General features: G+C 40.3%; 1 protein-coding gene and 1 long non-coding RNA gene across 3 annotated transcripts in view; one reads left to right on the top strand and one right to left on the bottom strand.

Moving 5' to 3' along the window:
• The window catches only part of MPHOSPH8 (M-phase phosphoprotein 8), a 53,143-nt gene extending 40,002 nt beyond the window's left edge, over positions 1–13,141 (top strand). Inside the window, exons 9-14 of one of the 2 annotated variants that reach the window (XM_045978059.1) lie at positions 623–709; positions 4,637–4,791; positions 7,357–7,511; positions 10,483–10,610; positions 11,488–11,571; positions 12,489–13,141. In XM_045978059.1, coding sequence (XP_045834015.1) covers positions 623–709; positions 4,637–4,791; positions 7,357–7,511; positions 10,483–10,610; positions 11,488–11,571; positions 12,489–12,530 — 651 coding nt within the window. In that variant the 3' untranslated portion in view covers positions 12,531–13,141. Of the gene's footprint in view, positions 1–622; positions 710–4,636; positions 4,792–7,356; positions 7,512–10,482; positions 10,611–11,487; positions 11,775–12,488 lie in introns of those variants that run through there. The other variant, XM_045978060.1, reaches the window with a different exon arrangement.
• Positions 236–10,487, bottom strand: LOC123924991. The gene is made up of 3 exons (XR_006814882.1): positions 8,228–10,487; positions 4,517–4,519; positions 236–247 (listed from the first exon to the last, which is right to left on the bottom strand). It is a non-coding gene; the product is annotated as an uncharacterized LOC123924991 (long non-coding RNA).
• Positions 13,142–17,680: the final 4,539 nt, after the last annotated feature.

Genomic DNA, 17,680 nt, shown 5'->3' on the forward strand with positions numbered 1-17,680 from the left:
CCCATGCTTGTGTTCCCTCTCTGGCTGTGTCTCTCTCTGTCAAATAAAAAATTTTTTTTAAACTCTTAAAACTGGGGCACCTGGGTGGCTCAGTGGGTTAAGCCTCTGCCTTCAGCTCAGGTCATGATCTCAGGGTCCTGGGATCAAGCTCTGCATCTGGCTCTCTGCTCAGTGGGGAGCCTGCTTCCCCTTCTCTCTCTGCCTGCCTCTCTGTCTACTTGTGATCTCTCTCTTTGTCAAATAAAATCTTTAAAAAAAGAGAAAATAACATGAACAATACCCTTTAAAAAAAATCTTAAAAATCTTTCCCAGTTGAAATTAAGTGTTCCTTTTGATTAAGAACGTAATTAAAATGTTTCCACATATTATCTTTTTAAAGGATTGATATACAGAGTTTCTTATGTTGAAACCTGTAGTTAAACTTCAGGTTGAAGTTGCTGTCAGATTGTGTATGGCTATGCATGGGGCCTGAATGGTGGGGCACAGTGAAGACCCCCATGTTCACTGACCTGCTTGGGATAGAATCTGAGTATTTTTCTGGATGGCTAAAAATTTCAAGTCATCAAAAACTATCTTTTAAAGAATTCTGGGAATTAAATTTGCCTTTTTTTTTTTTTACTAGAACTTTTTAACTACAGTGGCTATTCTTTTGGAAGCAGGAGCTTATGTTAATGTCCAGCAGAGCAATGGTGAGACTGCTCTAATGAAGGTAAATATTTCACTTCGGTCTTGACAGGTGTTCCTATTGGTACCCTGATTGCCAGGCACTCCGCTGGGGGCTGGGAATATGATGGGGAACAGGACACAAATGTGTAGGAGAAACAGGTCAGGAAAATTAAGAGTTGATGTGAGCCATGTGATATCCCAGAGAGCCATGGGATTACATAAAAGTTGATACCAGGCTGAGCAGTGTGGATTCAAGGTGGGATAGGGTAGAACATCTGGCTGGCTCAGTCGATAGAGCATATGACTCTTGATCTTGGAGTCATAAGTTTTGAGCCCCATGTTCAGCATAAAGATTACTTTAAAAAAAAAAAAAAGGGTGGTTGGCTGAGCTGCATCCTACAAATGATACATAAGCTGGCAGGGATGAACTGTGTAAGCAGGAACTCGAATAGGATATGCAGAGAGCTGGGAGTGGAAAAGAACATGATGTACTTTCATTATTATTTTACATTGGTGAATTCATCTCCTCAGCCTCCAGTTTCTTCATGCGTATTTGGAATTGTGGTTTGCTGACCATTTTGAGTGGAAGGTTGTTAAAGCCTCCCCCATGACTATTCCTTTAATGACCTCTCCCTGTTTAGCAGTTTTGTTTTTGCTTCTCCTGGGGCCAACCCCAGTCTAACTACCGTGGTAGTTTAGGTTCCTGGCCTAAAATGCCATTAGGACAAAGCAGGTCCTGACACCGAGCCGTGCATTAGTTCCTGGCATGGAGGCTCTGTCTTACTGCTGCGTTTGTAGATGTAGTTTTGTGCAAGAAATTGACTCAAGTGGGTGTTTGTCTATAGTACCTATTTTTCAGCCGTCTTTCCTGAGTCAGTAAGAGAGCAAGCCCGGTTCACTTATCCCCTCAACCTGCTTCCATGCCCAAGATGTGGACCTTGCTCACTGCTTGTGTTGCCGTATCATTTTTGGTTTATGGAAATGCTTATTTTGTTCAGGAGCCCTACTTTTGAGTTTTAATTTTCCTTTGTGTCTTCTGTTGCCATATGCTTAGAGAAGAATTGGCACATCAAATATGAATTAAAATTTTGTCTTATTGAGAAATCACCAGGTACATTCTAAACAGTAAATACTTAAGTAGTCTGGTGCATAAAGGTGTGCACATAGGGCAGTGAGCATGGACATGGTCTACATCTGGAACAAGGAATTAGGATAACTTGGTCCTGAGAGTAGTTGGGAGCTGCTAAAAAGCTTAAGCTAGAGAAAGACATAATCAGAATAAAGGTGGTTGTCCCTTACTTAGTTCAGTAGGGGGAACGAATTGGTTAAAAAGACAAGCAGTGGGGCACCTGGGTGGTTCATTGTGTTAAAGCCTCTGCCCTCTGCTCAGGTCATGATCGCAGGGTCCTGGGATCAAGGCGCACATCAGGCTCTTTGCTCAGCAGGGAACCTGCTTCCTCCTTTCTCTCTCTCCGCCTGCCTCTCTGCCTACTCTTTCTTTGTAAAATAAATAAAATCTTAAAAAAAAAAACAGTTTGGAAAAAAAAAACAGTTTGCAGACTTACAGGGATGTTTTTAAAATTAAGTGAAATAGGGCTTTTGGGTGGCTTAGTTGGTTAAGCTACTGCCTTCGGCTGGGATCACAATCCTGGAGTTCCAGGATCGAGTCCCACATCGGGCTCCCTGCTCGGTGGGGAGTCTGCTTCTCCTGGTGACCTTTCTCCACTCATGCTCTCTCTCTGTCTCATTCTCTCTCTCTCCCAAATAAATAAAATCTTTAAAAAAAAAATTAAGTGAAATAGGGATGCCTGGGTGGCTCAGTGGGTTAAAGCCTCAGCCTTCAGCTCAGGTCATGATCCCAGGGTCCTGGGATCGAGCCCTGCATCAGGCTCTCTGCTCGGCGGGGAGCCTGCTTCCTCCTCTCTCTGCCTGCCTCTCTCCCCATTTGTGATCTCTGTCAAACAAATAAAATCTTTTAAAAAAAGTCTCTAATAAAATAAATAAAATTAAATTAAGTGAAATAAGAGTCTGTACCTAGGTAGTGACGTGGAGATAAAACTGGGTAGACTGACCAGTGGTTTAAGAAGATAGAACTCACAGGATTTGGTAATTGAAGGTGATGCTTGGTAATCCTGTTTGTTAATTTCGGGAACTCAGGCAGTATACAATGAGAGTGGCGTTGCATTTGAGCTAGCAATGCTCAGATGATGTTTCACATGTGTTCTTTAGCTCGAGAGAGAGGGGCTGGCTGGAGGTTCGGATTCCGGTTCATCACTGGAGACAGCACAGTGGTGAGAGCGAGGTCACTGCTGAGAGTTGGAAGGGAAAGAAAAGCCAGAGATGGAAGGCAGCCACATAGGGAAGACCAGAGGAGGAGGAGGAAGATCAGGAGAGAGAAGTATCCTGAGCGTTTCAAGGAAGCCTGCAGCATCTGCCGAGGCAGAGATGCCAGAGAAAGAGGCTGGAAGTTCATTGGGAAGTTGCACTGGAGAGGGTGTTGGTGCCCTCATTTGTTGGCTCTGAGGGGTGTGGGCTTGCACAGGGTGAGGAGGTGGATCTTGGATGTACCAGGCACTTAGTTCATCTGACAAGGAGGAAGGCAGCGTCCAGAAGGGAAGGGACCGAGGGACTGTTTGTTCCTTCTTCCTAGAGAAGTGCTTAAAGCATATTTAACTGCTGTCTAAATAAGACTGCCTATAACTGTATTTAAATTTTGTTTTTGTTTTTGGTTTCGGTCTGGTTTTTGTTTGTATTGGGGTTTTTTTGGTACTGGTTTCTTAAGCTTTAAGGATTTAGTATATTAAATTGGTTTTTAGAATTAGAAGAAATAAACACAGGGAGAGATTTTCAGAAATTTTTGAAACAAAATTTAAAAAGCCTTTCATCTCAGAAATAATATATAAAATGGTCGTTACCAGAGTGTGAAGGTGTGGAGAAACCACATTCTCACCCACCGATATGGGACATATAATGGTTTCAGCAGGGCTTCTCAACCTTCTCCTTCCTGGCATTGGGGGCCAGATCATTTGTAGCACGTATAACAGCACCCCTAACTTCTGCACCAGATGCCGTAAGTACCCACCCTGTAACAACCAGAAATGTCTCCATGCCTTGCCTGAGTGCCCCTGGGGGGCAAAACCACCCCAGTGGGAACCACTGAGTTACATCCTTTTGAAGGGCTTGTCAGCTATTCCGTGAGATGCATGCCCTTTGACCTAGCACTTGCGCAGCTTAAAAACCTCCTCTGTAGAAGTACTGTCCGGAGTGGTAGCATACCAGATGGCCTTGTGTTTGTAGGAAAGCTTACTGGCTTGCCCTGGTCCTTTACAATATGTTATTTAAATTCAGCCTCAGTGTTGTGAGGCGGAAGTACTACGATCCCTTTTCAACAAATGGAAACAGTGAGACTCAGAATTAGGGACTTACTTGACGTCCCTTAGCCGGTAAATAACAGACAGGAGAGAACATAGATGTAGGTCTTTTTACTCTGGAAATGGTCTTTGAACCGTGTCCAGGTCCATCTTAAATTTGCTGAATTCAAATTTGTATCTATGCTTAATTAGTCTCCTTTAAAGCAGTCTTCTAGGGAAATGTTCAAACTACTTTGTGGTGCTGGGAGACTTGATCTGAAGAATGGAGCATGCTAGAGCTTAGGAAGGCCTAGTGTTTTTCTATCTTGGAACAGAAGTATCTTTTTTAGAGTTGCTCATTTCCCCAGGAGTCAGGGATGAAACTGTAGCATAGATTTCGGTACTGTTCACTGAGTAAAAGGGGCATACCACTGTTTGTTTACTTAACAGTTTGTAACTCTTGGTGAGACCCTGTGCCAAGTTTTTTTCCCCTCTCCAACATTCTCGTCCTTCTCTTCACAGAAATTCCCAAGCTCATGTGTGGAGAAAGGGGCAAACAGATTGGTAGTTAACTCATCTTACAGCTAAGTAATTACCGTTCCTTTTTTCCCCCGTCGTAGGCCTGTAAAAGAGGAAATTCTGATATTGTGCGACTTGTGATCGAATGCGGAGCTGACTGCAATATTTTGTCAAAGCACCAAAACAGCGCGCTGCATTTTGCAAAGCAGTGTAACAACGTGTTGGTGTACGACTTGCTGAAGAATCATTTAGAGACGTAAGTGTGAGTGAGTGTGCCATGGCTCAGTCACAGTCTGTGTGGACACATCACGTGTATAATTGCTCAGATGAAGATTGTTAAGTGGAAGTCATGACAGGTTTCTGTTCTCAAAATATCACAAATTTAATAAATGGTATATGAATTATTTTTCTGACAGTTATTGAGGTCTCAAACTTTAAAATTTAATAATGACACTCCTAGATAGGAGTATCTCCTTAAAAATTTTAATTATGCTCATAATTTGACTCATGCTTTCTTAAAACAAATCTGTAGGTTTTTTTAATAGACATGAGTTTTTCAAGCAGTTTTAGGTTCACGGTGCAGTTGAGCTAAAAGTACAGAGTTGCTGCAGATGCTCTGCTTCCGTACATGCACAACCTCCCCTGCTGACATCTGTCCACCGGAGTGGTGCATTTGCTAAAACAGTGAACCTGCGTTGACAGTTGCCATCCAGAGTCCATGGGTTTACATTAGGGTTCACCTTGGTGTTGCGCATTTTGGAGTTTTGACAAAGGTAAAATGACATGTCCCCACCATTAGTGTTGTACAGAATAGCACTGCCCTAAAAATCCTCTGTGCTCTGCCTGTTCATCCCTTCCGGCCCCTGCCCACCCTGACCCATGGCAATCACTGATCTTTTTGCTGTCTCCATCGTTTTGCTTCTTCTAGAATGTCATGCAGCTGGAATCATAGTACTTGCCCTTTTCAGATTGGCATCTTTCACTTAGTAATATACATTGAAGATTCCCCCATGTCTTTTTTTTTTTTTTTTTTAATTTTTGTTTGCTTTAATTCCAGTTGGTTAACATAGTGTTATATTTCAGGTGTACAATATAGTGATTCAGCTACTCTCTATATTACTCAGTGCTCATCACTCTTAATCCCCTTCACTGATATCCCCCATTCTCCCACCCACCTACCCTGTGGGAACCATCAGTTTATTCTCCATAGTTGTCTGGTTTTTTGATTTGTCTCTTTATTTTTCCTTTGTTCATTTGTTTCTTAAATTCCACATATGAGTGAAATCATATGGTTTTTGTCTCTGACTTATTTCACTTAATATTATATTCTCTTGATCCATCCATGTTGTTGCAAATGACAAGATTTCATTTTTTATGGCTGAATAATTTACATACTACCTCTTCTTTATCCATTTATCATCCATCGGTGGACACTTGGCTGCTTCCGTAATTTGGCTGTTGTAAATAATACTGTATAAACATAGTGGTCCACCACGTCTTCATGGCTTAGCTTATTTCTAATGCTGAACAATATTCCATTGTCTGGATGTACCACAGTTTTTCCGTTCAAGTTCATTCTTTTTTAGATGAATTCTAAATCATTTTATTTTAATTGAAAATCACACAAGTAACAGCTTTTTCCTTAAGAATTATTCTGGCTTACTCTGCCATCAAAAAGAATGAAATCTTGCCATTTGCAACGATGTGGATGGAACTAGAGGGTATTACGCTAAGCAAAATAAGTCAGTCAGAGAAAGACACATGATTTCACTCGTGGAATTTAAGAAACAAAACAGATGAACTTAGGGAAAAGGAAGGAAAAAATAAGATGAATATTGAGAGGGAGGCAAACTACCAGAGAGGCTGAACTCTAGGAAACAAACTGAGGGTTGCTGGAAGGGAGATGGGTCTCTGGGGGTGGGGGGACAATCAGGTGACAGGCATGAAGGAGGGCACTTGATGGAATGAGCACTGGGTGTTATATGCGACTGATGAAACACTAAATTCTGCCTCTGAAACTAATTTTTAAAAAATTATTTTGACAACACGTAACAGAAACATCACAAACAGTAGTTAACACGAGTAAGATGTTTATTGTTCAAAATAACTGGGAGTTTAGAGGTATGACTTAGATCTTCATGCCTGCATGATAGTTACTCCAATTCCAGGATCTATATTCTAGGCAGAAAGTAAGGTAAATTTCAGACAAGAGACAAAAAACAAACCAAAATGGCATGTACGTTGTGAGTCTGTCCAGCCTTTGCTGGGAGCTTTACCCAACCCGTAATTTCTCTGTGTCCATGACCCAACACAGTGAATTTCCACTCCTAAAACCTGAATATCTTGGGAAAACCAAATGAGCTGGTTACCTTCCTAGCAAGATAGTTTAAAAATATTTTCTGAATTAGCACTAATCTGCATTAGCATTTTATTTAACTGTCTTCTAAACTAAGTACTATAAAGTGTGTGTGAGGGGGGCACCTCTCAAATTTATTGTCAGTAGAATTTTCATTTTCATTAGACAAATAAGTATTGAGTGCTGCCTGTATGCCAGGAACTATTCAGAAGACTGGGAAGATTGAGCGGCGGGGAAAAGACTGGCCCTCTTAGAGCCGAAATTCCCTGTGACAACATAGACAGTAAGACAGTGTGTCATGCTAAGTGCTAAAGAAAAATACACCAGGGAAGCAGGATGAGTAGGAAGTTATATTTATTTTAAAGGTTGATTTGGGAAGGCCTCATGTATTCAGCAGTTTGATAATATGACTCATGGTTATTTTCTACATTAATATTAACAACTCTGACTATACTTTTTGCCTAGACTTTCAAGAGTAGCAGAAGAAACAATAAGGGATTACTTTGAAGCACGTCTTGCTCTATTAGAACCAATTTTCCCAATAGCATGTCATCGTCTCTGTGAGGGGCCAGATTTTTCAACAGACTTCAATTACAAACCCCCACAGAACATACCAGAAGGTAAGCCTATGTTTTTGTTTGAAAAGTGACACTGTAAATATCAGCTGATTTTCTAATCAGATGAGAGTGGGTGTGTTCAGGGTGGTATGGCCATAGACTGTCAGCGGATTTTTAAATAGAACTCTGTGAACATATCTTCACAGAATCCCATTATGTATAATAATTATGTAAAATAATTAACAGCAGAGCTACTCTGGCAGAAGAAGGTGACCCAGCTGATACCTGCCAAGCCAGGTGACATTGAGGGACCCACGGAGCTCTGTGAGCACTTGTTTAAAAACCATAGGGGTGCCTACGTGGCTCAGCATCCAACTCCTCATTTTGGGTCAGGTCATGATCTCGAGAGTCATGAGATTGAGGCCTAGTTGGGCTCTGTGCACAGCAGGGAGTCTGCTTGAGATTTTCCTCTCTGTCCTTCCACCCCCCTCAAATAAATCTTAAATTTTTTTTAAAAAATGAAAAAGCATGGAAGTTGGAACTGTTCTTCCTGCCTTGGGTCTTGTCTCCTATGCTTTAATAAAACCACCTTTTCGGGGCACCTGGGTGGCTCAGTGGGTTAAAGCCTCTGCCTTCGGCTCAGGTCATGATCCCAGGGTCCTAGGATCGAGCCCCACATCAGGCTCTCTGCTCAGCAGGGAGCCTGCTTCCTCCTCTCTCTCTGCCTGCCTCTCTGCCTGGTTGTGATTTCTCTCTGTCAAATAAATATTAAAAAAAACAAAAACAAAAACAAAAAACACCTTTTTTGCACCAGGAAAAAAAAAGTTATGGAAGTTGGATCTTAATAATTGTACTACCTTTTGTTAAACTTGAGTTTTATTAAAAGAAAAAGCCAGTGTCTTGACCCATAGGAAAGTTGAAGAGGAGGAGGTGGAAACTTTAGTTCTGGTTCCTTAGCCGCTGCCTCACAGCTGCTCTGCAGGCAAGACCATGACACAGGCATGGCCCTTCTCTAGGACGGGGACACAGCATAAACTGTTTAAGTGGAAAGAAAACTGCATTCATGAAAGTAGGAGACTGGGTTCTGGCTTTTTTGTTAAGCAAAAACATCCATTTAAAAAAATATGTATTGGGTACTTGGGTGGCCCAGTTGATTAAGCCTCTGCCTTTGGCTCAGGTCATGATCTCAGGGTCCTGGGATCGAGTCCTGCCTCTGCGCTTTAGCAGGGAGTCTGCTTCTCCTTTTCACTCTGACTCTGGCCACCAGCCCTTGGTTCATTCTCTCTCAAATAAATCTTTTATATATGTATGTATGTATGTATTCATTAATGAAAATTTAAAGACAGCTATTACATAACACCTGTGTTTAGTGAACTTAACATTGAAGAATCATTTGTGGTTTCAACGGTCCAAGTGGATAGTTTGCATTGCTGGGTAGTGAGCACAAGGTTGGGGAAGAGAGGGTAGGGGTTGCTGAGCTGATCTGGGCCAGTCTCCCAGCATTCACAACTTACGGGCTTCAGTGCATCTGGACTGTCTTAAGGTTACTAGATTTTTTTTTTTCTGCACATACACAGTGTGGCTAACAGAAATCTTCTCTGTCTGAAATCTTACCAAAGATGCCTTGTCATCCTGATACAAGATCCTGATAGGTTTTCCTGACCCTTGCTAGTCAGTGTGGTCTCAGACTGCTCTGAGATGCAGACTCTTGGGCCCTCCCAGACCTGACTCTCAGTTGACAGCTTGGTAACATCTCAGGTGATTTATGAACACACTCAAGTTGGAGAAGCACTGACCTTGGTTCCTTGAGGGGATTGTGATTGTGTTTAACACCTAGTTTGGCTGGAGAAAACGTTTATACTGATAGCATGAAACAATTGCTAGCAAATTAATTAGGGTTCCTCATGTCATAGTAGGTCTGTGAAATTCAAGTATTTGTCAGAGTAGAGCTAATGAACACAACTTCCTTAGATCTAACTTTTTGGTTAGAGTAAACAGCACCTGAATGAAGGATTTTCAAATGGGATTTCCACTGTAGACCACTAGTTCCCATTCAGGTCATTTTGAAGAGTTACCACCACTCTCCTCTGTAGAGAGAGTAACAAATACTCAATTCAACCTCTGTCCCAGATCAGATGCTCATTCATAGTGGAGCTGGGGGGAAAAAGAGAAGAAACAGTCCCTATATTGCGTGTAGGCCTTTTCTTTTGAACGTCAGCACTTTGGGGGCGGGTGTGGGGTGGGTATAGCTTTTTAAGTAATCAGTATGACAAACCTTAAATAGCTTCGAAAGGGGAAGAGAGCGAGCTAGGGGTCAATCAATGTGTCCTCCTTTCCCTGGGACCAGAACAAATAAAGCCAATGGTTCCTTGGGGGTCTTTTTTATGAAGTCTCCTCTTGTTTATAATTGGGCTGGATCAGTGTTTTTTCATCTTAAAAAACGGCTTATCAGAAAGGTCACAGAGTTCATGTATCTATTTTCTGTTATAGTAAAAGTATAGCTTTGTTCAGAAAAATGAGTCATGCAGAATATTTTGGATATTCAGTGAAAGCTTCAAATCTCACAGTCCCCACCCTACCCCACCAAAATAAGGTTTGGTATTAATCAGAAAATTTGGAAAAAGCAAAATACTGTGTAGAAGGAAATGGACAGTCACTCAAACCCAAACCCAGAGAAACCGTCACAGAAGTTTACATCCATGGACATTTTACATATTCAGTAGCAACTTTTAAATACCCTTTAAGACCAGAATTAATGTAGAAAGCATATTTTAAAAAACTTGTTCCCTGAGCTGTCAGTAGGGATCACTTGGACAAAAAATAGAAAGGGTCTGTGGTTTGAAAAATGCTAGGTAACACCAAGTTTTGAAATTGGGACTCAGACTGTCCGGTATGAGTGGGCATCAGGCAGGGTGTGTTCCAGCAGGCTTACTGATGGGTCCGCTCCCAACTTGTACAGGTGCGCCTTCTTCAGTTGAAAGATGGCCATGGTTGGGTTGATACTAAAATCTATGTTTACATCCCCCTTATTCAGGCTCTGGCATCCTGCTGTTTATTTTCCATGCCAACTTTTTGGGTAAAGAAGTTATTGCTCGGCTCTGTGGACCATGTAGTGTACAAGCTGTAGTTTTAAATGATAAATTTCAACTTCCAGTTTTTCTGGTAAGATTTTCTGTAGTTCATTACTGAAAAATATACATTCTTCTAATCCAGAAGCACAGGTAACTTTTAATGGTGTGTTTTAATAAAATATGCTAATACAACTAAGCGAACTGAAAATAAGATAATAACCCATAATTATAAGGTAAAATTTTCCTAAATTTTGTAAGAGTCTGGATTTCTCATGTTTGATATATATGCCTTAAGTTATATTTATCATACTGTCTTAGAACATTCTGAATATAAGGTATAAGAAACATACTGTCTGATTTTTAAAAATATTCTGCCTTTCCCCACCATTATAATTACAAACACTCAGGAAATTTAGAGAATTTAGAGAATTTTAGAGAATTTTAAAGGAAATTAGAGAATTTTAAAAATATACCCATTCTGTGATTCAAATACCTAGAACATGGGTGTATTTATGCTTAGTTTTAATGTGTGTAGCTTTAGGTAACCATTATACTGTAATTTTGGTTTATAATAAAATACTAGCACCTATATAATTTTAACCAAAAAATGGTCTTGAATAACCTGTATGTTTCCTTTTCTATACTTCGAATTCTTTCCGTAGGCTAACTTAAGCAAAATCAACTGTTTATGAAGATTTTTAACACTTGCTGTACATCCATACACATTATACATGCTAATCCAAACCTAAAGATTTATCTGGTTGCTGTTTTTGCGGATAAATCTTACAAGCTTTTTGTCATTTGTATCTTTTTTAATAAATCAAGAGAAAAGTAATCAGCAAATCGATCTAAAGTATAAAATTTGTGTTCTCTTTTACATCTTTGGATTCTGAAATGTTTTAAGATACAATGATGTCCTTCGATGTAGAAGTTTGAGAGAACACTGACTGGTTGGTCTCTCTCCCTAGGACAGTCATTTTGTTTACTCGTTCAGCCCTGCTGCAGGCCTCAATAAACTCTTCATAAGGTTGACGGAAGCGCCTTCTGCTAAGGTGAAAACCCTTCCCTTACATTTAGTGCGGCTCCTCATACTGCTACTTCAGATTACTTTATCGGCAGAATAAAATTCCAAGAATGCTGTGTAGCTGGTGTGCCTGTCCTGGAGACCAGTGCTTTCTGGGATAGCAGTGCACCAGAATCTACAGATGTGTTAGTCATAAATTGTGTGTCAAGAAAGGGACTGATGGGGCACCTGGGTGGTTCAGTGGGTTAAGCCTCTGCCTTCGGCTCAGGTCCTGGGATCGAATTCCGCATCAGGCTCTCTGCTCAGCAGGGAGCCTGCTTCCTCCTCTCTATCTGCCTGCCTCTCTGCCAAATAAATAAATAAAATCTTAAAAAAAAAAAAGAGGGGCACCTGGGTGGCTCAGTGGGTTAAGGCCTCTGCCTTTAGCTCGGGTCATGGTCCCAGGGTCATGGGATCGAGCCCCGCATCGGGCTCTCTGCTCAGCTGGGACCCTGCTTCCCCTCTCTCTCTGCCTGACTCTCTGCCTACTTGTGATCTCTCTCCGTCAAATAAATAAATAAAATCTTAAAAAAAAAAAAAAAAGGGACTGATGGTAAGGATGCATCTCTCCAGTATTGAGCAGTGGAAGCTGTAGTTCTTGCCTTTGTTATTTAATGTGTAACATTTTATGTATGTCCGTCCGTAGGCTGTTCACTGAACACTGAAGCTGGACCAAAAGTCTATGTAACAAATAGTACAGTTATTTATTATAATAATCTAAAAATCAAGTTATGAGCACTTGGATTTTTTATTAAAAGTGGTAACCTAACACCCTGAATTGATAACCAATTTGAGAACAATGCCAAATAAGACAAATCTTGGTTGTGAGTGTGTTTTCCCTCTTTGAAGAAAGAGAACTTGATAGAGGTATCTGTACTGATACTTACGCCTGTTTTCTTTCAAAAGGTTAAACTGCTAATAGGTGCGTACAGAGTCCAGCTGCAGTGACGCAACGGAGAGCTGGGATGGAGTTGTTTCCAGACCTGTTTCAGGACTCTGGCACAGCTAACGCCTCCAGAGTTGAAGTTTCATCTGTAAACCTCTTGCAGTTTCAGGCCTGTTACCTGTTACGGGCGCTAACACAGGACATGGCAGTTCTAATATATTATAAAATATAGATGTCAATATTTGTACCAGTGTTCTGAAATTTTGATGTTGTCTCCAGACTGCATAATTCAGTGTTTCCACAATGTGGAAAGGTACATGGGAGGATTATTTAAGAAAATTAAACGTCTTTTTTCTAACTTGAAATTTTCTACTAGCCCTGGTGAATTTCTGCATTAAAAACAATTAAGTGCGGATGTGATATTCAAGTCACTGAAGCACTAAATAAGATCAGTTTGCTCCCCTTAAAGGATGACTTTCCTACTTGGTAGGCAGATTTGAGGGAGGAAGTCTGAGCTGTTTGTAATATGCAGTTGCCACAGATCCTGAATTGGTGGTGACAACTTTGTGTATTTGCAGTTTTCCTCTATTCTTTGAAAAGATGATAAATCAGAATCTAAGACACAGGAAAAAAAAAAAAGAAAAAAAAAATGTAAGCCGGGACACTATGGGGCGTAAAGAACATAGTACTTGGGGACTTTTATCCTTGTTCTTTCATCTGTCAAGTAATTTTCAAAAGCTGGATCCTGTGCCCTTATTACAAACACTGGGAGGGTCAGCCAAGGTTTATTTGCCATACTGTGCCTCATGTGAAGAGTTACTGCTTCTAGAGATTCCCCACAGATCCCTCATAGTCTCTTAAGAAATATTTGGCTAACTAAAAAGTCAAACTTAGTCTGGACTTGGGAGATTATAAAATTATTTAGTTCATGATTGGTCTTATAATTTTAATTAAAAATTTTCAGAATGTCATATAGCAGACCACATACATTGAATGGACATTTCAGAGAGCCATTTTTACTTTACATACTGCCTTTTCCTACAATGTTCTCAATAAAACACCAAATGTTGGTCTATTTTCTTTCAATCTCAAGTCTCAGGACTTCAAAACCAGGGGGATACTAATGTAATTTTTTTAGCTAAATGACAGCTGGGATTGGAATTTTTTCATCTACATTGAGTCATGTATGACTAGCACTGTATCTGACTTCACAGCTTTCTAGGAAAAAAGTTGTGAGATTTGAGTTAGCAGTGGGATGGGTCAGGAACAGTCAGGGAGAAATGGGTTTTTAAAGATGTCTCAGAATCATGCTTCAGATAGTATTAGCTTTACAAGAGGCAAGTTAATGCAAGAGGCAAGCCCAGGATAGAAATAAAGTAGGAAATCTGATGAATAATTTCCTTAGGAGTTTAGGTTCAGAAGTATGAAAGCTGGGAAGTCAGCAAGGATTAAAAAACAAAAAAACCAAAGCAGGGGCACCTGGATGGTTCAGTCATTAAGCATCTGCCTTGGGCTCAGGTCATGACAGAGCCCCACATCAGGCTCCCTGCTCTGTGGGAACCCTGCTTCTGTTCCCTCTCTCACGATCTCTCTGTCAAATAAATAAATAAAAATCCTTAACTTTATTAAATAAATAAAATCTTTAAAAATCAAAAACGTGTAACATGAAGAAAATAACTGAGCAAGTTAATTTTTTTTTAAAGATTTTATTTATTTATTTGACAGAGAGAGATCACAAGTAGGAAGAGAGGCAGGCGTAGAGAGAGACAGAGAAGCAGGCTCCCCGCTGAGCAGAGAGCCCGAAGCGGGGCTCAATCACAGGACCCTGAGATCATGACCTGAGCCAAAGGCAGAGGCTTAACCCACTGAGCCACCCAGGTGCCCCTGAGCAAGTTAATTTTGACAGAAGCAGGGTCAGGGAAGGAAGACAAAAGTGTGAGATTATCTGAGGTAACACAACCTTTGAGTTGTCCGTCTCAACTTCTACCAGTTTTATTTATGCCACATGTGGCAGTAAGTTATGTAAACAGTTATATCTACTAGGAATAGAAAAATAGAGCCACAGAATTTAGTACCTTTTGTTCTAAACTATACCTTCTCTATAGCCAGATGAAAACCATACCTGTCCACTCTGAAAGTTCTGGTTTCTTAAGGATGGAGAAGACTTGAATCGTTTAGAGACCCACACTTGAGTGGTTTCTTGTTGGTTCTCTGACTAGGCAGCTAATTCCATCATACTGTATATATCATATATACTGATAATGCTGCTACTTTGACATTTAAATAAAATTTGTACAAAGTGTGAGTCATGATTTCTTCCATTTCTCAAGTAGCACCTTACCAGATGATTTACAGATTTGCTTAATACTATAGGTCAAAACCAAGCAGGGGCGCCTGGGTGGCTCAGTGGGTTAAGCCTCTGCCTTCGGCTCAGGTCATGATCTCAGGGTCCTGGGATCGAGCCCCACATGGGGCTCTCTGCTCAGCAGGGAGCCTGCTTCCCCCTCTCTCTCTACTTGCCTCTCTATCTACTTGTGATCTCTATCAAATAAATAAAATCTTTAAAAAAAAAAAAAACCAAAGCAGTCTTCTTAGAAAATTAAAAATTACAGAATATGTAACTGAGCTTTATATCTGGGCCATGGGCAGTCTTATTAAGCAGATCGTCAAAACTAGGATGCATCATTCATTGTTCAGCCAGACTCAGAGAAAACCAAATAGTACACATTTTTATTTCAATTTTATATTGACTTAAAAAAAAAAATCAGGAGCACCTGGATGGTTCAGTTCGTTAAGCATCTGCCTTTGGCTCAGGTTGTGATCTCAAGCTCCTGGGTTTGAGCCCCACGCAGGACTCCCTGCTCACGGTGGGGGAGTCTGCTTGTCCCTCTCCCTCTAACCCTCCCCACCCACCGCTTGCTCGCTCACTCTCAAATAAATTAAAAAAAAAAAAAAAATCCTTTCCAGTGCATATGGCAGTAAGGACAACATAACTGGGTTATTAAATTAATTTAAGTTCTATATCATTCAGATCTGGTCCACTCTAATGAGTATGGCTGTAGTAGAAAGCACATTATACATTTTTTTTTTAAAGATTCTATTTATTTGATGGAGAGAGATCACAAATACGCAGAGTCAGGCAGAGGGACGGAGGGAAAGCAGGCTCCCTGCTGAGCAAAGAGCCCGATGCAGGGCTCAATCCCAGGACCCTGAGAACATGACCTAAGCTGAAGGCAGAGGCTTAACTCTCTGAGCCACCCAGGCGCCCCATACATGCTTTTTTATTGCAATAGTACCAAAGAGCAACATCCAGTATCCAAACTACTCAAATGTTGAACAGGTTCAGTTAGGGAGTTCAGTTTAGCTCTGAGAAGAGGTCATTTGTGTATACTGTCTTCCCAACTCATTCCTGTCTTATTCAGTGAAATGTCAGGAGGCTGCAGTTTGAAACTCAGGTGTTTTTAGAATTGACTCAGTGTTACACTGATAGCTTTCAAAGTAAGAAAATACTAGTGGTGGAAAAAGGCTTAGCATCCAGAATATTAATGAAAAGACCCGATAAAGCATTTACCATGCAAGTCTAATGTCTTTAAAGCAAGGAGGATGATAAGCAAAGACCAAGGAAAAGGAGGATATCACACCAGCACTATCAAAAAGTGATTTATGAAATAAGAATTTGGAAAATCTTAATATTTTATGCAGTTAATTTTCATAGCCTAAAACTATATAAGCCCTTAAAATTGTTTTCAGTTTTTAAAGTTTTATTGGTCCAAGTGTTTGTAAGTAAGTAAGTAAAGTAAGTTGGTAAGTAAGTAAAGTTGGTTACCAAGTTGGTTGGTAAGTAAATGCAGAGAACCACTGATTAGAACCCACACTGCTTTCCTCCATCCAGTGCTGACTTGCAGATAATGCTCCTTTAAGACCAGATCTGGGATTTCTACGCCTTACATCTCCCTCTAAGTACAGAAGAGCAATACTAGTAAGGTAGAAAATTGTAATTACAATGAGTAAACGATCAAATAAGGTCCAAATTAAAATCGGGAAATAGTCCTCTGCCAACACCCAGAGCTCCCCAGGATCCCAGCTGGAATCCTAACCCTAATACTGGGCATCAGTTTAACTTGGAAGAAAGTAGTTTTCCATTACTGTACAACACACTCTGCCTTGCTCATATCCGCCATTCTTTGCTTTCTTTGGGCTAAAAAATATAATATATGGCTTTAGTAAAACGTGATCTTTCTCAAGACAATGCCAAACTCCATGAAGAGCTCCTTATCTTGGGGACTGACCCAAAATTGCAGGCCACATGGGGTGGTAAAAAAAAATCCCTCTAATGGTTCCCATTTATAGGGAGCTGAAAGGAAATACGTTGGTTATTCTGTATTTGTGCGTTACTACATCACACTACATTTCAGCAAGACCACATGAAGGGGTAGGTATACATCTTAATAAACAACAACAACAAAACCACCTGAATGAAAATGGAAGTCTACATTATCCCAGATTATTTTAACCAAAGAAAACTCCATGAGGCATAATGTCAAATGTTAGGGTTACTCATACATCCTTAAGTTGTTTACTCATACATTCTTAAGTTGTTTATATGGAGTAATAAATTCACAAATGAAATGAGTTTGTTTTCTGGCCTGTTTCTCCTATGTCTTTAAAAGCACTTCGCCCACAAAATGACCTGAAAAAAAGATAAATTCGTTAGCAAACAGAAATTAGTATCTATTGGGTATCTTCTATTGGAAACACAGAAGTTTCAGTTAAAAGGAAATAATTTGCCGGGCTACAGTCACTGAGCAACAGACCTAAAAAATATTCAAGAACTGAATTAATACGCTGGATTTATAAAATTTTCTTAGTAATCCACCTCTGTAATTAGTATTTTGTTGTGAGCTCGTATAGAGATTAAGTGCCTGGAGAGTTAAATACGTTAATGCTGAGGAAAAAAAAACAAAACACAGCAGTGGTTCTACAAATACAGTCCTCACGCCAGAGCAACACCAGCTGTTAGAAATGAGACCTCTCACGCCTTCTATATCAGACACGGTGGATCTGCAGTGTTTGTTCTAACAAGCCTCGAGGGGGTTCTGCTGCCCCTTGAAAATGTGAGAACCATTGTTTCAAAGGATAACCTGAGGAAACGCTATTTTTAATAAGACTTCTACACTTTATTAACAGCTATAAACTTAATAAAAGTATCTTC

This window comes from Meles meles, chromosome 14, assembly GCF_922984935.1.
Source record: "Meles meles chromosome 14, mMelMel3.1 paternal haplotype, whole genome shotgun sequence".
Lineage (NCBI taxonomy): Eukaryota > Metazoa > Chordata > Mammalia > Carnivora > Mustelidae > Meles > Meles meles.